Genomic DNA, 22,870 nt, shown 5'->3' with positions numbered 1-22,870 from the left:
CCCGCTCTCCCTTTCAGATCATTGGGTTAAATTACATTGCATTATAGCCTGGGTGATGGTGCAGCGAATAGCTCTAAGCACTAGAACTTTGTGACACAACGGCCATCATTCTTTTAAATTTCTATATGAGCGTGGGTGTGCACATGTGTTGCTTGCGCCAGTGACTGCAGGGACCAAACAGACTCACACTAGCTAGTCAAACTTGTACATGCCATAGGTTATCATTCCATCTGGTCGTGCCGGTCTTGACCGCATCAAATCGATGTTTATTTATTTTTATTTTACCGTTATTTTACCAGGTAAGTTGACTGAGAACACGTTCTCATTTGCAGCAACGACCTGGGGAATAGTTACAGGGGAGAGGAGGGGGATGAATGAGCCAATTGTAAACTGGGGATTATTAGGTGACCATGATGGTTTGAGGGCCAGATTGGGAATTTAGCCAGGACACCGGGGTTAACACCCCTACTCTTACGATAAGTGCCATGGGATCTTTAATGACCTCAGAGAGTCAGGACACCCGTTTAACGTCCCATCCGAAAGACGGCACCCTACACAGGGCAGTGTCCCCAATCACTGCCCTGGGGCATTGGGATATTTTTTAGACCAGAGGAAAGAGTGCCTCCTACTGGCCCTCCAACACCACTTCCAGCAGCATCTGGTCTCCCATCCAGGGACTGACCAGGACCAACCCTGCTTAGCTTCAGAAGCAAGCCAGTAGTGGTATGCAGGGTGGTATGCTGCTGTAATGAAGCTAGCTAAGATTACCAGCTATGTTAGCCAGCTAGCTAGCTTGCTACCAAGGTGAATTGAGGCTATTTTGATGCACTTCCCGTCCTTGTCTACAACTCTATTCAAACTCAATCCATTTTTTCTTCTCGTAACTATTCGAATACCAACGTCCATTTGGATATTTGAATAACCATGCCCATCCCTAAGTGCCACTTGTTCTGACCACACAAAAACCACAGTGATGGAAACTGAAAGGAGACATCATGACCATTGACTGAACATTAATGGCGTGGAATGAATGAGTGGCTCAATGAGTGGGAGATGATTAGTAAGAGGCTGGCATGCCATGGGCATTTTGTTAAACATACTGACAACGAGATCATGGAAAAAGAAAGACGAGGCTATAAATCAATCCAAAAGTGACAGCATTTAAACAAGAAGAAACCAAAATCGTACCAATGTGGCATACATGGGTGTGTATGCCACATTAGCATGTACAATTTACCCCACTATAAACTGTAAGAGTCTGGCTGAAGGGGTGTGTAGACCAAGGGTGGTGGGGGCTCTCAAAGGAAGTGAATAATAAGCTGGGAGGGCGATATCTAAGATCTGACTCACAGCTGCGATCACACACAAAACATGTGTGTTGTTGAGTCACACAGCCGGGCCGCAGCATCAGAGCCACACACACGCACGGACATGAATCATTGCTTGCCACTCTGATCCTTGGTTTACTGTAAGCCCATCTGGAAGTATGACAGCCTTTCCCAAATGACTTTTCCTGAAAACACCAATTAAGAGCTACTTTTAAAAGACATGGAAGTTAGGAAGGGGTGCGATGGTAATAAATGTGGAAATCAACAAAACATGGCATGCAAACAGTGGTTTAAAAATACCCCAGACTTTTGAGAATGGGTTCCGATTCGGATGCCAGCATCCTGTCAAAACCCCAACACACACACACACAACGGTGTGGTGATGACGGGGGCAGTTCTGTCACACACACTAGTGTTTCCTTCTATTGAGGGCGAAGGGGGGATTGCTGACACACACAGGCCAAAAAGAGATTGTATTTTAAAATAATAATTTCAAACCTTTTATTATATTGAGACATGATCACATAGGCCTATGTCTGTTTTTTTGTTCGTGGGAGTACTTGGGAACAGAAAAAATGTAATTGGTCCATGGGCCGCCAGTCGATGACCCCTGATGTACAGTATCCTGATCAGCTGCTATCCTGCATGTCTCTTTTGGCTAAACAGCTGAAACTATGCAGGGTTGTCCGTAGCGTGGAGACAAGCCACAGCAAAATCAAGCTGAGGTGATAGAGGTGAGAGAAGGGCAAGAAGGATGCATTCCTCCCTTAGGTTCAAGTCAATCTAAACGACCCAGCCTTGTGTACATGGGTGGCATCTGTCAGGGCAGACCTTGAACTGAGAAATTCTGGCTCTTTGAGATGTCACTGTCATGTCAATCCTGAAAAAAAGCTGGATTTATTGCTGAACAGAAACATGGATTCACCTACCCCCCCCATATCATTAGTCATTTCAACTCATGCAAATGGAAAAAAGAGCCCATGGCCATATAAATAACGGAGCTTTTGGTGTCCAATAACATTCTAAATCTAGAAACTAAGTTTGCCGAAATCTGTATATCTATAGCTGTGGTTTAGTATGAGTTTAAAGATACTGAAGGTCATGAAAAGTTGAGCCAAGTTACAACCACTTCCCTATTAATTGAGCAGAGGAACTGAGATGAAAGAGAATAGTTGTCCTCAATCTTACCGAAGCAAAACTCTGCCTTTGGTCTCTGCTTAGTGGCGTCGCTGACCTACGAGGCAAGAGAAGTACAAAAACCTCAATTAATTAAATATCCCTTTTTCAACAAGCACCTATAAAATCAATTATATGAAAATTCTTCAGCAAATCTCTTACCTTGGAGATGTAGGTGAGTTTGAGTGAGCCAACACAGTCCGCACTGATGGGCAGGTTCTATAAGGGAAAAATGTGGGTGAGGAACTATTAGATACTATTGAATACTGTCCATTGAAGAAAACCCTAACCTTATAATATGTGGGGTAATCTCATATTATGCATTTGGATCACTCTAAAGAAGAGTGACTTGGTGGTTGGGGGGGACTGGATGGGGGTGAGAACTTGAGTAATCAATTCAAGGTTATTCCATTTTGTTAATAATCTAATACAAGAACAACATTTTTTAGCCAGTAATAAGCACTAACAGAATTTCAAACTCTAAGATGTGTTTATTGTTTGTGGATTGTCAGTGCAGTGGAAATATATTAAGTCATTTCAGAACCAGCAGTAATTGGAACAATGGCATACTGCTAACTTTTTTTGCCTTCAGCCCCGTTTCACACCAACAAGCATAAACCAAATGATATGTATACGGAACAAAAATAAAACGTAACATGTAAAAGGTTGGCCCATGTTTCATGAGCTGAAACAAAGATACCTGAAATGTTCCATACGCACAAATAGCTTATTTCTCTCCAATTTTGTTTACATCCCTGTTAGTGAAATAACGTAAAATAAAGTAAAATAACGGTAAAATAAATAAAATAAAGTGAGCATTTCTCCTTTGCCAAGATAATCCATCCACCTGACAGGTGTGGCATATCAAGAAGTTGATTAAACAGCATAATCATTACACAGGTGCACCTTGTCCTGGGGACAATAAAAGGCCACTCTAAATGTGCAGTTTTTTCACACAACACAAACGTAATTTTAGAGAATTTGGCAGTACATCCAACCGGCCTCACAACCACGCAAGCCTAGGACTTCCACATCCGGTTTCTTCACCTGCGGGATCTTCTGAGACCAGCCACCCGGACAGCTGATTAAATGGAGGACTATTTCTGTCTCTATTTCTCTCAAACTCCTTTTGTGGAGAAAAAAAATATTTCTGATTGGCTGGGCCTGGCTCAAGTGGGTGGGCCTATGCCCTCCCAGGCCCACTCATGGCTGCACCCCTGCCTAGTCATGTGAAATCCATAGATTAAGGCCTAATGAATTCATTTTAATTCACTGATTTCCTTATATGCACTGTAACTCAGTAAAATCTTTGAAATTGTTGCATTTATATTTTTATTCAGTAGAGAGAGTTGAGAGAGAGAGATTCTTTCAAATGCCCATCCCTACAAGTAACATCCACAGACCTGGGTGATTCTCATGTTGAAACCAGTACCCTATTTTTCTCAATCCTAGTTATATTAGCAACCCATGCTAGTTGTTGCATGTTTAGAGCTCCCCTCTTTCTACATTTCTAACAGATATTTTATTCTGTCACATGAAACCGCTTGTATGTGCAGTGCGCTTTTGACAACAGTGTTTCCCCGCTAATTGCATTGTACCTTCTCGATCTGTGCAAGAAAATAGCCTATTCCAAACAGACTCTGGGACAATAGATCCCATATTCATACAAGCAGTAGGCCTTGGCTACATCAAAAACAAACTTTAAAAAGCAGATGAGGCTGATGCAACCGATCAGAACGTTTTGCTGAAAATGTTGATCAACTTATTTCTTCACGGTATAAGCGCAGCAATGCACACAAGGCAGCAACTACACACGAATGTTCATTCCATAATGAATTAGCGGGAAAACACTGTAGTCAAAACCACACTGCACATACAAGCGGTTTCATGTGACAGAGATTAACCTACAGTGGGGCAAAAAAGTATTTTGTCAGACACCAATTGTGCAAGTTCTCACACTTAAAAAGATGAGGCCTGTAATTTTCATCATAGGTACACTTCAACTATGACAGACAAAATGAGAAGGAAAAAAATCCAGAAAATCACATTGTAGGATTTTTTATGAATTTATTTGCAAATTATGGTGGAAAATAAGTATTTGGTCACCTACAAACAAGCAAGATTTCTGGCTCTCACCTTTAAGAGGCTCCTCTGTCCTCCACTCGTTACCTGCATTAATGGCACCTGTTTGTACTTGTTATCAGTATAAAAGACACATGTCCACAACCTCAAACAGTCACACTCCAAACTCCACTATGGCCAAGACCAAAGAGCTGTCAAAGGACACCAGAAACAAAATTGTAGACCTGCACCAGGCTGGGAAGACTGAATCTGCAATAGGTAAGCAGCTTGGTTTGAAGAAATCAACTGTGGGAGCAATTACTAGGAAATGGAAGACATACAAGACCACTGATAATCTCCCTCAATCTGGGGCTCCACGCAAGATCTCACCCCGTGGGGTCAAAATGATCACAAGAACGGTGAGCAAAAATCCCAGAATCACACAGGGGGACCTAGTGAATGACCTGCAGAGAGCTGGGACCAAAGTAACAAAGCCTACCATCAGTAACACACTACGCCGCCAGGGACTCAAATCCTGCAGTGCCAGACGTGTCCCCCTGCTTAAGCCAGTACATGTCCAGGCCCGTCTGAAGTTTGCTAGAGAGCATTTGGATGATCCAGGCGAAGATTGGGAGAATGTCATATGGTCAGATGAAACCAAAATAGAACTTTTTGGTAAAAACTCAACTCGTCGTGTTTGGAGGACAAAGAATGCCGAGTTGCATCCAAAGAACACCATACCTACTGTGAAGCATGGGGGTGGAAACATCATGCTTTGGGGCTGTTTTTCTGCAAAGGGACCAGGACGACTGATCCGTGTAAAGGAAAGAATGAATGGGGCCATGTATCGTGAGATTTTGAGTGAAAACCTCCTTCCATCAGCAAGGGCATTGAAGATGAAACGTGGCTGGGTCTTTCAGCATGACAATGATCCCAAACACACCGCCCGGGCCACGAAGGAGTGGCTTCGTAAGAAGCATTTCAAGGTCCTGGAGTGGCCTAGCCAGTCTCCAGATCTCAACCACATAGAAAATCTTTGGAGGGAGTTGAAAGTCCGTGTTGCCCAGCAACAGCCCCAAAACATCACTGCTCTAGAGGAGATCTGCATGGAGGAATGGGCCAAAATACCAGCAACAGTGTGTGAAAACCTTGTGAAGACTTACAGAAAACGTTTGACCTCTGTCATTGCCAACAAAGGGTATATAACAAAGTATTGAGATAAACTTTTGTTATTGACCAAATACTTATTTTCCACCATAATTTGCAAATAAATTCATTAAAAATCCTACAATGTGATTTTCTGGATTTTTTTCTCTCATTTTGTCTGTCATAGTTGACGTGTACCTATGATGAAAATTACAGGCCTCTCTCATCTTTTTAAGTGGGAGAACGTGCACAATTGGTGGCTGACTAAATACCTTTTTGCCCCACTGTATAGACAGATAAGCATGACTGGTCAAATGTATTTCTATTGACTGGTATTTCCATCAATGAATAGGCTACAAAGCATTATTTTGCAATGGGATTTCCCCCCCCCCCCTTATATCGGACAATTGATCGGTGGCAGTTTTATCTATCGGCTTTTCATTTTTATTACCGGCTAATGGTACAAACACTGTCTGATGACATGATTCTCATTATGTAACACTTTTTCAAGTTCCTGTAAAAACTCCAATCAGTTAATAATTAACGTTTTATTCACCTATGATGCATCATCTAGAGGAGTAGTAGAAGTGATTTAATTCGCATATTTGCCTTCAGCATGAGGTTCTTATGCTCAAAACACCTCCTTTAACCCACTTGGCCTTCTTATTACGGAAACGGCAAAGAAGCTCAAGTTGGGGAAAAAGTCTGATTTAAAGTTATAATAATGTTATTATTTTATTTGGTTATATGTTTACCTCAGGCCTTTTCATTAGGGGAGCAATGTTGAAAAATATTTGAATACTTTTTTGGACTGCTGCAGTAATAACAATGTTGTGGAAATTGTGGTCAAATGCATATTATCTGAACAATAAACGTAATTATGAAATAGATAAGAACATATGCTAATCTCAGTAGTGAAAAATGACAGTTTTGTGAGAATGACCCAGCTAATGCTAACCATCAGTCGTACTGTGTTACCTGAGGGTTGTCCATGTACCACACCAGGCTGCCCGGTTGGGTGTCTAGGATGAAGTAGCGGCGCAGAAACTTCCCACTGCTCTCGTTTTCCTCGATGTCCAGGAAGCCACAGATCCGGTTCTGCCGATCCACGTAAGGCATCTCCCAGCTGGCACATTCCCTGGCCCAGGGGCCGGGAGAAAGGAGGGGAAGAGGGTAGATGAAGGACAGCCTGGAGGGAGGAGAGAGGGGGTACTGAAGAGTTGCAGTGTAGTGCTAGAAAGCCTTGTCTGCCTCTCTGCTACTCTGCCCCCTGGTACTGGCTACACTCGGGATCATGTGACAAACTTCAACCCGCCTCCTTTATCCCTTTCCATCTAGCCTAATCGGTTTCCCTCAGTCACCCATTCTACCATCCCCCTCTCGCTCCTTTTTTCTCCTCCCTCCGGCTCTTCATTTACATCTGGTAAGCCTTTGCAGTCTTCCCAAGCCTTTCCTTATTTTACCTCCACAAAAATCAGAGCTGAGAATTATTAGCCCAGGTCTACTTAAGTTATTCATTCATTTCCTAGAAGGTAACCGGATTGAGAACACAATTTCATTTACAGTACAGACCAGGAGCTCAGTCATCAACACAACAATCAAATACTCTGAGGAGCTGGAGTGAGCAATATTTAACCCAAAGACTAAGCAGCCAGCCAACTAACTCACTGACATCTCCTGGTGGATAAAATTGTATTACAGATATCAGCTCTCCAACTCAAAGACTAGGGAAAGATTAAGACATGCAGTTCAAAGTAAAAATTGTGGGGGCATAATACTGTATACATTGCTGTAATTTCTGATTGAAGGAATTGGAGTTAACAGACCTTTGAGTCCACGATAAAGGACCCTCTTTCTCTCCCTACCTCTGCCTCAGATAAAGAGGCTGGGACATTATGAGCATTGTGTGGGAGGATAGGGGTAAAGCTGGGACAAAAGGCCTGCTTGTTGTGCATTGTGTAAAGGGCTGACGACATCGGGGCTAGCCCCCGCAGCCCCTGGAGTCATTCAGTAGACACACGCACAGACGCTTCACGAAACACTGTCAGGGCTGATCCTAAACATTGATTTTAAAAAGAGTGTATGAAGGGGAGGTTCAGACTAGCTGGAGATGCTTCTTGGTCAACAGTGACTGGAGCATGTGTACGTCCACACTTAAACAAGAGTGCTATAAGATTTTCAGGGGGAGATTTCTACAGTATTGCAACATGCGAGGCCTCTAAATCCAACTGACACTTAGACTGTCAGGCAACATAGAAAGTAGGCTTTCCATGTGTGAGGAGAGAGGGAGAGAGAGCTCAAAAACAGAGAAGAGGGGGGGCAAGCAACAGACTACAGAACCACCATGTTAGAAAGGTCAAATAAGAGAAGGTGAGAAGGAGGAGGGGGGGGGGGGTGAAGCAGATCATGGACTATGGGCTTGGTCCCAACTCAAACATCAGTGTCCACATTCATTCCTCGTATAATGCGAGAGAACGGCTTTGTCCACCACTGGAAACAAAAGGCCGGGAAATAAAACAGAACAAAAGGAGAGGTGTAGAGGGAGGGAGAAAGTGACAGAAAAGAAGGAGATCATTGGGGAAGTGAGACAGGAGAACGACGGAAACAGTAAGGGAGTGAAGTGGGATGGGGCTTGTGATGAAGAACAATGGCTACCTACTGTGTCATCGTGAGTAAGGGAGGGCGAAGGTTAATTTTGTGCGACTTTCATCTAAACCTTCTTCACTAGTTCGAGTAGGTCAAATGAATTCCAGTCTCACAAAAAGATTCTGCTTTGAGTTTAAGATTGTGGCAGTTAAGCCTAATATTTATTAAGAGTAAAGAATCTTGTCCCAGGCACCTACTCTGCATTCTAGCAGAGCAATCAGTGAAGAGACTAGTCCAACTGGGGGGGGACTTTCCTTGATTTGAGGGGTAAAAATGTAATAAAAATGTTTATACTGACCTAAAACAATACATAAATCCATGGTGCTTTAGGCTAGAAACAAGAGATAAAATGCCCTATGAAGACGCAACTGATGCACATTGTAATATCTTTGGTTTGTCTCTATGAGCTACGACCTTCTAAAATCAAGGAGTTAAAGAAATTGGTCTTTGCTTGGGAAGTAATCTTATTCAATGTTTGACTGTCGATATCAATACTTTTTGACCGTACCACTTTGATTTCAACAAAACTTTGCATACATATTTGCCCATGGTAGAAGTGGCCTGAAAGTGACATTTTGAACCTGAATGCCAAAACATTCATTAGATAGAGGTGCTGAAAGTTCACACATTTTGCATATCCCACCATACAATGAGACATCCATGACTTCATCACTGGAAAAGATAAATGGTTGAGTTTGATATCGTTTAAAAGCTTACATTCAGGGTTGTCAAACTATTTGATAATTTCTAGAAGAATTCTACATTTTAGCTTAGATCCCAATGTACATAATCTGAGGTGTTTGTGTGTTGTGCCCACCATCAGTTGACACAGCATGCTCTTGAATGTTTTGGCATTCAGGTACAAAAAGTCCTTTTCTGACCACTTCTACCATGGGCAAATATGTACGGCAAGTTTCATTCAAATCAAAAGGGGTGCAGTCAAAGAGTGATTGAAATCAAATGGAACGATCCCATAACCAATCTCTCACTCTGCGTCTGCTCAGACTAGGCCTTTTAGGCCATATTTATGTTTTTATATTTATTTGCCCCGCTCCTTCACAAGTCTCAGCACGCCTGGTGAAGTCAGGACAAAGGTCCACAGATTAACTAACAGACAGTTAAGACAATGCTACTGACAAGCCTGGTCAAGCTCCTGCTGGCATGCACCATTATCTGCAGTTTGGTGGGGTTTCACACAGGAATCGACCAACAACCAAGTCAAGCGCTTCAGTCCACCCACTAAACATCGTTAAAACCATAGCCTGCCAGTCTCAAAATAAACTATAACAGCAATACACTGCCATAGCGTGTGTGTCAGTATGCACTTGTGAATTCCTGAGGCTTTGAGTGGAAAAATATCACCTGTCAGACAGAACAGCTGGATAAGATGAGTCATTGCACAACAATTCTAAATGCAATCGCATGTTAAAAACATAGCCATGGTTAACAAGAGGAACCCAGCTTTATATAGCTACCATTTTTGTTTCTCAACTCCTAATTGAAGTCCGTCATCCATTAGCGATTCTAGTGTATAGGCAATACGGTAGGCAGGCATGTCACCCACCACCTTGCAATTGGAGGCAGCATGCATTTTGAAAACATACAGGATACTTCATTGTTTGAAACCTGGACGTTTTACTTCATATTATGAGGCATGTCTTACATTGCATCAAAATAGCCAGCCTAGCCAAATCCAGCCATAGAAACCACTATTCTCTCCAATTGGTTTCCATATCATCTTTCTTTAGTTGTCCAGAAGCACAATCCTTATCATATTAGCAACCCATTCTAGTTGTTGCATCTTTACTCCCTCTCTTTAAGTCTCTAAAAGGAGATTTTCATCTCTGTCACATATGGAATTGTTCACATCAGGTGCCCCATGTAGAACAGAGAATTACATTTTGCCAAATGTTTGAAATTATGTTTTACATTGGCTGCTTAATTACAGTAGTTGTACTTTCAATAACTTCGCCTTTCAGCTGTGAGACAATTGGCTTGATGCTATTGCATGCTTCAATTAAGCTCTATAAATGAAAAAAGTATGTTTCTTGTATGCACGCATAGTATTTTCTGTTGGTCAGAATTGTACTATTTGGAACAAATTCAACTGTTTGTTAACCAGTTAATGAGGGTTGGTAAGTCAGCAGGAAAATTGACATCCCGAGTTGACAATTTGCATCTGCAATATCCGTGGCTTGGCACTCCACTGTGTTAATGAAATGTACAGGTCAATTCAATTCTGTTTGCCAGCTAGCTTTTTTTATTTTTGCCATGCTTTACAAAAGGCCTGGGCTTTGCACACTAATTGATACACAGTTTCACTGTAAATTAGATGATGTGGTCCATCATATACACTAGGCAGTACTTGATGCAAGACCATATGATGCAAGAGTAGGCTACATCACATGCCTAACAGGTTGGTTAGTGTTAGCTATTGAAACAGAAAAGGCAGTATTCTCACTAAATCAACGTAAGTTCTATTGTATTCTTTTAATACTAGGCAACACAACACAAGTGTAATAGGATGTTAGAAAGCCCAGTCAGAAGGAGCACGCCCCCATCCACATGGACAGGGTCACAGTGGAGGTGAAAAGCTTCAAGTTCCTGGCATAAACATCACTGACAATGTGAAATGGTCCACCCACACAGAGAGTGCAGTGAAGGCCCAACAGCTTCTGTCTAACTTCAGAAGACTGAAGAAATTAGTCTTGGACCCTAAGACCCTCACAAACTTTGACAGATGCACCATTGAGAGCATTCTGTCAGGCTGTATCACCAACAGCATCATCCGGTCGGGCTGTATCATCGCCTTAGATTTATTTACTACAATTACGAAATGTTTTTAATTCTAGTCCTACTCTGAACACACAAGCTTGTTAGCTAGCTAACATTTGCTCTGGTCCAACGTTAAACCAACTCTGAAGTTCAAAGACATTCAAAGTTCCTACATAGAAGCCTCTCCTCCGTAGGTATAATTCAGATAATGCATGTCAGAAGATGCCCAGCGCTTCAAGGCAAGCTTATATCGCTCTCTTCACCCTCAACATTTGTTGCATCTCGTGCTCTACACTGTGACTGGCAGCAAACTGCCTGTTTCTCTTTTATTATGATTAAATCATGCTGTTATGGCAAAATACAATTTGCTGTTAACGACTTTCCTATACATATATTTTTTTAAATTATTATTATATTTCTTTAAAAATCGCTTACTCGCTCCACAGCAAGCTGCTCTATCCACACTGATTGAAGTAATTTAACGTCAAGCTAAATGTAAAAAAACTAAACGCAGAAATAAAAAGGAACGCTATAAACCGAAATTGTTTAGAACCTTATTATGTTGGTCGGAACAGTGGAACTGATCAAAAATAATTTCGGTGCCAACCCCTGTATGAAACATACAAATACAGATTCTTCAAATAGCCACCCTTTGCCTTGATGACAGCTTTGCACACTCTTGGAATTCTCTCAACCAGCTTCAACTGGAATGCTTTTCCAACCGTCTTGAAGGACTTCCCACGTATGCTGAGTACTTGTTGGCTGCTTTTCCTTCACTCTGCGATCCAACTCATCCAACCCATCTCAATTTGGTTGAGGTCGGGGGAATGTGGAGGCCAGGTCGTCTGATGCAGCAATCCTAACATTGGCTAGCTTTCAAAGAATTGGCTAAATGTGACCCGTTTCAGGAAAGTAGGGACATGTCGCGGGTCACTACATCACAGGAAAGCCGTTTGAACGTAAACTTGTTTATTTATTTTTTATCAAAATGTGTTATTTTGGCAGAAATGCCTTCTCGAACATGTGAACTTATGTGCCTTAATTACAAACTTGTATGCCATTTGTAAATATGATTAAAATTGTTAAATTACGAGCCTAGTTGGTTTAGCCACAGAAAAAGACAAAACTTTCCGCTAGCCATGATTGGCTGAGATAAGTGGGCTGGACATGCCGAGAGATGAGTTTGGATTGAGCTGGTCAGTATATCTAGGTAATCCTGTCTAATGCGGCTTTAAAAATGTATTGCGTAGTAAAACTGCATAAGCCTAATGTCAAGTTAAAGTGTACAGTTTTTTTTTTAAAGGGGAGAATCAGCTTAATGTTGCGGAAAGAATGTTGCTTCCAATGTAATTGTCTGCATCATTTCCAATCCCCCATATTTTTTGGGTAAATATATATATCCATACACGTATGCATGCATATACACATATATACATACACATACCTATATAGACATGCATACTTTTTTAAATAATATACCTTTATTATTATTCCCCGCAAACCCTACCACCGATCCCCCAATTGGAGTAAACTAATAAACACTTCTGCTTTTACCTTACATTTATACATCTTATACACATTTTACAGACACAGTCTACTTTACAATAGTTCTCTCTTGTTTGTTCTTAGTACTTCCTCTATTTCTGATGTGCATCCAGTTTGATTTATTTTTGTAACTGTGCTATTTACATTTTTTTTTTACCTATATACATTTTACAGATCCCGTATGCTTTACTTTGTTTATCTTGTTATTAGTCCCACCCTTCAGCTCCATTCAACCCCTCCCATCTATCTCAAAACCATCCATTTCGGATTTCTATTTGCCATATATTTTTCAACTGTGCTGTGATGCTTCACAAAAGAATTGAACCTTCCTAATCTCATAGCTTCTACAGATTGTAAATTTAAAATAAACATTTTAGCTAAAATAATATTTATATTATTGATTGATTGACTATGGCTTTTCAAATCACCCAGTATTGCTATCTGTAGCGTTAGTTCTAGGCAAATGTTTCAATTCTTCAGCCATTCCTGGACCTGTGACTAAAAACGAGCTACATATGGACAATACCAAAATAAATGATCTAATGACTCTGCCTCCTCACAGCAGAATATGCAGAGCTGGGAAGATTGTATCCCCCATATATATAAGATTCTATTAGTTGCAAGAATTTTATATAGTAATTTAAATTGAAAAATGTGAAGTTTTGAATCCGGCGTTGTTTTGCGTATCAATTCATAAACCATGTGCCATGGACTGGATACATCGAAAATCTCTTCCCAACTATTTAGCAATTTATATGGCACAGCTCTCAGTTTTTTGGTCCTTAAATGAAATTGGTATATGTTTTTAGTTATCACACTTTTCTTTAACCATTTATGTTCTTTAATATAGGGCCGACATACAAGTTCCTTACTTTTTTCCCTTTCTACTTGCCTCTTCCATTTTTGTGGTAATGCTGCAATTAATTGGTTGTCATTTTTGTTTTTGTTCAATCTATTGTTTGCAGATTGATGAGGATCAAAAACAATTTAATCAATCTTAGAATAAGGCTGTAATGTTTAAAAATGTGGAAAAAGTCAAGGGGTCTAAATACTTTGCGAATATACTGTGTGCAGTGGTTCGTAGGGGCAGGGGGTTGTGCCACCTTCATAAAGCAAGAACTTCATTACAGGATGCTAGGGCAAGGGTATTGAACAGGAATATGTGGTAGTGGTGGTGGTGTGGCTGAGAGGAGGGGTGCTAGTGGTGAAATGGCCAAGTGACTGAAAATCTGAAAGAAATCAAAGACCTGGTGTGCCTGAATGACGCCGAGGGACCAGGATGGATGTAGCCAAGAAAAAGGGGGAGGCTTGCAAGCCAATGAACGCCATCCCAACCGTGAAGCACGGGGGTGGCAGCATCATGTTGTGGGGGTGCTTTGCTGCAGGAGGGACTGGTGCACTTCACAAAATAGATGGCATCATGAGGCAGGAAAATTATGTGGATATATTGATGCAACGTCTCAAGACATCAGTCAGGAAGTTAAAGCTTGGTCGCAAATGGGTCTTCCAGATGGACAATGACCCCAAGCATACTTCCAAAGTTGTGGCAAAATGGCTTCAGGACAACAAAGTCAAGGTATTGGAGTGGCCATCACAAAGCCCTGACCTCAATCCTATAGAACATTTGTGGGCAGAACTGAAAAAAGCATGTGTGAGCAAGGAGGCCTATAAACAAGATTCAGTTACACCAGCTCTGCCAGGAGGAATTGGCCAAAATTCACCCTGCTTATTGCGGGAAGCTTGTGGAAGGCTACCCGAAACGTTTGACCCAAGTTAAAGAATTTAAAGACAATGCTACCAAATACTAATCGAGTGTATGTAAACTAGAGGTCGACCGATTAATCGGAATGGACGATTAACTTGAAATCGGCCCTAATTTTCATAACAATTGGAAATCGGTAATTTTATTTAACTAGGCAAGTCAGTTAAGAACACATTCTTATTTTCAATGACGGCCTAGGAACGGTGGGTTAACTGCCTTGTTCAGGGGTGGAACGGTTTTTACCTTGTCAGCTCAGGGATTCAATCTTGCAACCTTACGGTTAACTAGTCCAACGCTCTAACCACCTGCCTCATGAGGTGCCCGCCTGTTACGCGAATGCAGTAAGAAGGCAAGGTAAGTTGCTAGCTAGCATTGAAAAAACAATCAATCATAATCACTAGTTATAACTACACATGGTTGATGATATTACTAGTTTATCTAGCATGTCCTGCGTATCATATAATCGATGCAGTGCGCATTTGCGAAAAAGGACTGTCGTTGCTCCAACGTGTACCTAACCATAAACATCAATGCCTTTCTTAAAATCAATACACAGAAGTATATATTTTTAAACCTGCATATTTAGCTAAAAGAAATCCAGGTTAGCAGGCAAAATTAACCAGGTGAAATTATGTCACTTCTCTTGCATTCATTGCACGCAGAGTCAGGGTATATGCAACAGTTTGGGCCGCCTGGCTCATTGCGAACTAATTTGACAGAATTTTACGTAATTATGACATAATATTGAAGGTTGTGCAATGTAACAGGAATATTTAGACTTATGGATGCCACCCGTTAGATAAAATACAGAACGGTTCCGTATTTCACTGAAAGAATAAACGTTTTGTTTTTGAGATTATAGTTTCCGGATTCGACCATATTAATGAACTACGGCTCGTATTTCTGTGTGTTATTATGGTATAACTAAGTCTATGATTTTATAGAGCAGTCTGACTGAGCGATGGTAGGCACCAGCAGGCTCGTAAGCATTCATTCAAACAGCACTTTCGTGCGTTTTGCCAGCAGCTCTTCGCAATGCTTCAAGCATTGCGCTGTTTATGACTTCAAGCCTATCAACTCCCGAGATTAGGCTGGTGTAACCGATGTGAAATGGCTAGCTAGTTAGCGGGGTGCGCGCTAATAGCGTTTCAAACGTCACTCGCTCTGAGACTTGGAGTAGTTGTTCCCCTTGCTCTGCATGGGTAACGCTGCTTTGAGGGTGGCTGTTGTCGATGTGTTCCTGGTTCGAGCCCAGGTAGCGGCGAGGAGAGGGATGGAAGCTGTACTGTTACACTGGCAATACTAAAGTGCCTATAAGAACATCCAATAGTCAAAGGTATATGAAATACAAATCGTATAGAGAGAAATTGTCCTATAATTCCTATAATAACTACAACCTAAAACTTCTTACCTGGAAATATTGAAGACTCATGTTAAAAGGAACCACCAGCTTTACATTTACATTACATTTAAGTCATTTAGCAGACGCTCTTATCCAGAGCGACTTACAAGTACATACATTCATACTTTTTTTTTTTTTGTACTGGCCCCCCGTGGGAATTGAACCCACAGCCCTGGCGTTGCAAGCGCCATGCTCTACCAACTGAGCTACACGGGGCTTTCATATGTTCTCATGTTCTGAGCAAGGAACTTAAGCGTTAGCTTTCTTACATGGCACATATTGCACTTTTACTTTCTTCTCCAACACTTTGTTTTTGCATTTAACCAAATTGAACATGTTTCATAATATGTTTGAGGCTAAATTGATTTTATTGATATATTATATGAAGTTAAAATAAGTGTTAATTCAGTATTGTTGTAATTTTTTATTTTTTATTATTATTATTTATTTATTTTTTTGATCGGCCGATTAATCGGTATCTGCTTTTTTTGGTCCTCCAATAAACGGTATCGGCGTTGAAAAATCATAATCGGTCGACCTCTAATGTAAACTTCTGACCCACTGGGAATGCAATGAAAGAAATAAAAGCTGAAATAAATCATTCTCTCTACTATTATTCTAACATTTCACATTCTTAAAATTAAGTGGTGATCTTAACTGACCTAAGACAGGGATTTTTTGCTAGGATTAAATGTCAGGAATTGTGAAAAACTGAGTTTAAATGTATTTGGCTAAGATGTATGTAAACTTCGACTTCAACTGTATCAGACACACTACCATTCAAAAGTTAGGAGTCACTTAGAAATGTCCTTGTTTTTGAAAGAAAAGCAAAAAAAAGGTCTATTAAAATAACATAAAATTGATCAGAAATACAGTGTAGACATTATTAATGTTGTAAATGACTATTGTAGCTATATTTTTTTGTAGTTGTATTTTTTGTTGTTGGATATAACAGACTAAAAACACCAAGAAATCAGCTCCAAGTGATTTTAATTTAAGAAATCTGTTCAAGTATTCCCATGGATAATAAAGAGAAACGTGTGATCATATAGAAATGTCAGCAAGGTTTGAAATTATTCCGTTTATTCTGTATATTATATTATTCTGTATACAAATTATTTGTAATTATTATCATCCGGACCCCCGACAATCCACTCAAGAAGATAAATAAATAATACTACTGAATTTAGTTGATGATTGCTGCAGTATAGTGTATAATTCAGCAGCCCAGATCTCACTGGAAAGACTAGATATCATACAGGGGCAAGGACTCAGAATATGTAGTGGGGCGTTTCAGACCTCGCTAGTGTCTGGACTACAGATGGAGATGGGGATATACCATTGCAGAATAGGAGACAGCAGCTGGCAATTAATTATTGGGTCAACCTACAGGGACATCGGGTGTCTCATCCTGCAAAAGGAATTCTACAGGCATGCTGGGAACATGAGCGAGGACAGAACACGAGCTTTGGGTGAATGGGTAATACTCAGGCGAAGGGAGATGGGACTGTATGGAAGGAAGTTTAGCCTCACGGTAGCTATTCCTGTGAACCCACTATGGCTACTCCCACCTCCAGTAGTTGATCTAGAAGTGTTGGAGAGACTATGGAAAGATAGGTGAGGGGTTTGATCCATCTGATTTGTTTAATAGACGTCTGGATACTGTATATCAGGATTTTGTGGCCATTTACACTGATGGTTCAAAAGATCCAAGGACAGGACACACTGGGTCAGCATTTGTAGTGCAGGAAAGTGGGGTGTCGGTCAGGAAACCTATTACAGATCACCTGGCTGTATATATGGTGGAGCTGATGGATGTACTGTTGGCCTTGCAGTGGGTGGAAGAAGGCAAGCTAGACAGAGTGGTTACTTGCTCGGACTCATGTGCAGTGTTGATGAGTCTGCAGTCCTTTAGCTCATGTAGCAGACAAGACCTGCTAGGTACTACAAACCCATGGCAGGGTTAGACAGATAGGTATGCAGACAAGTTTTCTTGGGTCCCAGCCCATGTGGGGGTGGAGGGGAACGAGGTAGCTGGTGTACTGGCTAAACAAGCACTTAGTAGTGGGGATGTGGATGTTGTAGTTTCAATGAGCAAGACAAAAAGCTTGATATGGACAGTGATGGTGCAGAGATGGCAGGAGCAGTGGAATAGGGACACTAAGGAAAACATATATTCCAAATACAGAGATAAGTCAGGGAGGGGAGGACGGCAGGAAGAGAGGAGGCTATTTTTACAAGACTACGGGTGGGACACAGCCGGTTGAATAAGACTTTAAATGTTATAGGAACACATCCAACAGGAAAGTGTGATTATTGCCAGGAAACAGAGACAGTGGAGCATGTATAAATGTTATACTGTAGGAAAGCATCCAACAGGAAAGTGTGATTATAGTAGGACCGGCAAACTGTGCCAAAATATCCTCCAACCAACGGCTTCGAGGGCAGTATCCCTTTTATACAACGGTTTACCAACATATTCAAATAATTATTGAACATTTTTATGAATTTATTCATACTATTTCATCCTTCCACAAGATATAGTCCCGACCCAAATCTAGGGTTTTTACCTAGGCCGGCTGGTCGTTCGTTCTATCGGTTCGGTTGCTAGAGACGCGACCCAGTTATTCATTCTAAATGTTCCATTCCCATGATGGCTGGCAACGTTCTTATTCCATGCTTTCTAGCTAGGCAACTACGGCTAATTTACAGTCACGTCATAAAGTGCAGCCAGAATAACAGCAGATTAGCTGCATTGGCATAAACTGTTTTCTAGTGAGATTTGTGTGGCGCTAATGAGGTGCATTTTCGCCTGGTATAGAAAATGTGCTCACTCGTCAGGACACTGTTGTTCAGAGGGACTAGCCAACAACACAGCTAACACAATCACTTCAAACTGAAGCTGGAAAGACTGCAAACTAGCTACACTGTTTCATTTTACCTTTTTTCAAATTACATTTCATTGAATATATATCCATAAAAATGATGCCAGCTGATTCATGATTTCGACTAGCTAAGAAACGCTGCCCGTCTTTCTTGTCCTGATATGTTCATTACTATGGGACAGCTGGAGATCGAATTTGAATATTTAAACAATGTTGCAAACGTCGAGGAGACAGACAATAAGCTTTATACAAATCTCCAATAAGCTTTATACAAATCTCCGCTGTTGAAAACTAAATGTTATCATAAAAGAAATGTAAGATAATGTCTAGATGCTTTTTATAGTGGGGATCAAGTTTATAAAGTGCCTGGGTGGGGCTGACGAGACAGTGGATTGCGCAGTCAGATGGAACAGAGTAAATAGGCATTTTAATGTCATAGATTTAGCAGGTGGTAACTTGTGGAATAGACACCAGGTGGAATGCGGTTTTAACCAATCAGCATTCAGGATTAGACCCACGCCTTGTATAAAGGAGCCTACTAAATAGAATGTCATTAGATACAGTTTCAAATATTTATAATATTTTTTAAAGGAATGGGGCTGGCTGGATGGATTTAGTATCTCCCAGTCTCTGGCCCACAATCCAGTACGCGCAGCGGTCTAAGGCACTGCATCTCAGTGCTTGAGGCGTCACTACAGACACCCTGGTTCGAATACAGAATGTATCACAACCGGCCGTGATTGGGAGTCCCATAAGCGGCGCACAGTTGGCCCAGCGTCGTCCGGGTTTGGCCGGTGTAGGCAGTCATTGTAAATAAGAATTTGTTATTAACTGACTTCCCTAGTTAAATAAAGGTAAATTAAAAACAACGTTAGATGCCAACCACCGATAAATCCCACCGAAGAAGTAGTAGTCGTTTGGCTAAACAACCGTTATAACGTATTGTTGTGGCTTTTATTTAGTTAGAATAAGGCTAGTTAGCAGGTAAAAACACAACGCACTTATCATGTAGTGATAGTTCTACTTTGCAAACTACTGCTTTACCTAAATAGCTAAGTGATAGTTCTACTTTGCAAACTACTGCTTTACCTAACTAGCTAAACACAGAATGCAGCGGACTGATTTATTTCTCCTTCACTAACGTAGTTAGCTAACGTTACTGGCCTGGCACAGAAGGAGTTCTGACAACTAGCCCTAGTTAGCTAATTTGCATAACTTTAGTTAACCCATTCATAGACGCTAACTGCTACGGATCAGAAGGGTTTTCGAAAGTTTAACGTTAGCTAACAACGCACGGGACGTTCAAAACACCCTTGAAATGTTCGCCAGCTTCACGTCAAGGCTTTAACTATAGCTAGCTAGCTACCAATACTTTGTCTCGAATGAATGTTTACATTTATATTTGGCGGCTTGCAACCAGTGCAATTTACTCAAGTTGTCTTCACACAGGAGCTCATTGATTCAGCCTATCCTCTTGTTATGCTGGGTTGTATGAGTTCCCCACTCACTGTATAAAACGTAGCTAGCGTACTAACTTTAGGCTGCTACTGTGTGTGTTAAACATGGATTTTATGCCCCATCTAGCGGCCACAATCAGAACTGCTGAAAACTTTATATTCAGCATAATTTCCCGCTAAAGTACGCTCGTAGCTCCTTTGCCTGATCTAATTGCCATCACATCAACTAAAGTGGCGTGTATTCATGGCTGGCCCCAACAAATTACCAAGAAAAATAACAAAATAATGTATATTTCGTCTCTGTGCTTCATCATTTTCCTTCAATTCGCAAGAGGCTAAAAGGGTGCTGTCTGGTGAAAAATGATATGGTATTGCTGGCGCCCATAGCGTTGAATAAAGGGAAGCCGGTGAGCGTTTGGCCTCCCTTGATAAAAAATAATAAAATAACCAATCAGTGTTGAGCTAAACTGAGCGAGCTCAACTGTGAATGGTCCTGGAGCACCAAAAAAAGTGTCAAGGGAAGAGCGTTTGGATTTGGCTTCACACCATTCACATCACACCAAAATCCAAAGTAATTTACAGAAAAAAATGGAATTTTTGCATCTCCTTTTGTTGTTGTCTTTTGGTGTCCCTTTCCTAAATTAACCGTGGATGGAGATAGATATTTGGACTTCAGTATTTGTACTGGCCAATGATTATAATGGCAATTCGGATCCAACCATAAATACATACATTGTGCACCTGGCCTGAAAGGCTTGAAGTTCAACATGTAGCTAGATGTAGTAGGCTAATGTTAACTATCGAGCGGCACAGCGGTCTAAGGCACTGCATCTCAGTGCTAGAGGCGTCACTACAGACCCTGGTTCGATTCCAGGCTGTATCATAACTGGATGTGAGTCCCATAGGGTGGTGCTTAATTGACCCAGCATCGTTAGGGTTTGGCCAAGGTAGGCAGTCATTGTAATAAGAATTTGTTCTTAACTGACTTGCCTAGTTAAATAAAGGTACAAATAAAAAAAATACTAGCTGGCCTGGCATATTAGACAGGTAGCCTAGGACAACAAAAACTAAAAGTGTGTACTGTATGACATAGTCATAGACCTTTTAGGCAACATGAAAGAGGAGGATGGCATTGACGTTTCTCTACAAGTAGGGTGAGTCAACACTACCTGTGCATACAGAAATCAGTACCATGGACAGCCACGTCATATTTAGCTTTGTTTGGACTAAATAGTTGTTGGTATCTTTTAGTTGTCACTGTTTTAAACTAAGCATAGGTGATTAGATGATGTTGCAGTTGAAATGGCGCAGGAATATTCGAGGCAGTGCCAGTTCTTTGCAACTTACAGTAACTCTCCCTGGTTCTAAATCAATAGTTGTTTAGTTGGCCGAAAATCTCGGAAACATTAACTTGCTTGGCCACACTGTAGGTCATGTAAACTGTTTGTTACATTAAATATGTTTTGTGGACTTCGCCGACAGATGTTGCTCTCCGGTTTAGTGAAGAAACAAAGCTGTGGTTGAATTTATTCTGCCAGTGTGTCTTCTTATTGTCTCGGCCTTAGGCCTATATATCACGGTGTCATGGCATATGAAGTAACAGGTTATAGAGCAAACAATGCAATTATCACAAGACGGGTTGTAATAAGGCTTTTATTCCTGGCTTGGCTTTTTCAGTGATTTTACCCATACACCGCTACTGCGTCAACTACAGACACAGTGTATTATGGCATGTACAACAGGCACAGCCCTCTTTCTACCTCCGAGTCAGCATCATCACTAACACAAAATGCGCACTCGGCTATCTGGGGCTCACAATAAACAGCGCATTGGCAAAGTAGAGTAAAGCGTATTTACTCAATAGTGTGATCGTCCACATGAAAACAACTAAGCCTAATCATTTAATCAGTAAATCGAAAGAGCCAATCAATGATTTTGTGCCTGAAAAAAAAGAGTCGGTTGCACTGTGTCCACTCCCCCCATGTGAAAAGCAAACGAAGTGTAGGCTGTGTAAACGGCCCACATCTCTGCTACAGCTATCAAAGTCCGCACCCTGGAGGCAATGGCATGCGAATGTTTATTTTCTTTGTGGAATTCTGTACCACCTCTGGCGTAACATCTGCATTGGCGTCCAATTGACCAGTGTGTTGTGAACAGCATTAGCGTGAGCAACGATAGTGGAATCGATGGTAAATCTTCAAAATAAAAGTCCCCACTGAAACTGATGCAAATGGATAAAAACAGTAGAATCATGCCACAATTGGACTAGATGTTATATACATTTAACAAGACAATTATTAGTTAATTTGACCCCCGAAACGTAAAAATCTGTTGAAATCTCACAGATTTGCATTGGGGGCATACTTTATTTATCTTATTTATTTAACCTTTATTTAACTACGCAAGTCAGTTAAGAACAAATTATTAATTACAATGACGGGCCTATGAAACATGAAACATGGGACCAACACTTTACATGTTGCGTTTATATTTTTTTCAGTGTATATAGTTTACACAAATATTAGCTCTTGTTGGAGCAATTTGAATTGTTTACAGTTGTGTTGAATTTATATAACAACATTCCAACATTGTTTAGCATTATCTAGTCCAACTGTGGCATGATTCCACAACTTCTCACCGTTTGCATCAGTTTCAATTGGGGACTTTAATTTTGAAGGCGAACAGTT

General features: G+C 40.9%; 1 protein-coding gene across 7 annotated transcripts in view; it reads right to left on the bottom strand.

Moving 5' to 3' along the window:
- The window catches only part of LOC129836398 (pleckstrin homology domain-containing family A member 1-like), a 33,743-nt gene extending 13,482 nt beyond the window's left edge, over nucleotides 1-20,261 (bottom strand). For 3 of the 7 annotated variants that reach the window (XM_055902499.1, XM_055902502.1, XM_055902503.1), the window contains exons 1-3: nucleotides 6,690-6,998; nucleotides 2,667-2,723; nucleotides 2,517-2,562 (exon numbers count right to left, since the gene is read on the bottom strand). In XM_055902499.1, coding sequence (XP_055758474.1) covers nucleotides 2,517-2,562; nucleotides 2,667-2,723; nucleotides 6,690-6,830 — 244 coding nt within the window. In that variant the 5' untranslated portion in view covers nucleotides 6,831-6,998. Of the gene's footprint in view, nucleotides 1-2,516; nucleotides 2,563-2,666; nucleotides 2,724-6,689; nucleotides 7,002-7,537; nucleotides 7,625-20,156 lie in introns of those variants that run through there. The other 4 variants (XM_055902496.1, XM_055902497.1, XM_055902498.1 and 1 more) reach the window with 4 other exon arrangements.
- Nucleotides 20,262-22,870: the final 2,609 nt, after the last annotated feature.

Source organism: Salvelinus fontinalis, chromosome 37 (assembly GCF_029448725.1).
Source record: "Salvelinus fontinalis isolate EN_2023a chromosome 37, ASM2944872v1, whole genome shotgun sequence".
Taxonomy (NCBI): domain Eukaryota; kingdom Metazoa; phylum Chordata; class Actinopteri; order Salmoniformes; family Salmonidae; genus Salvelinus; species Salvelinus fontinalis.
This window is presented reverse-complemented; position numbering and strand designations above follow the sequence as displayed.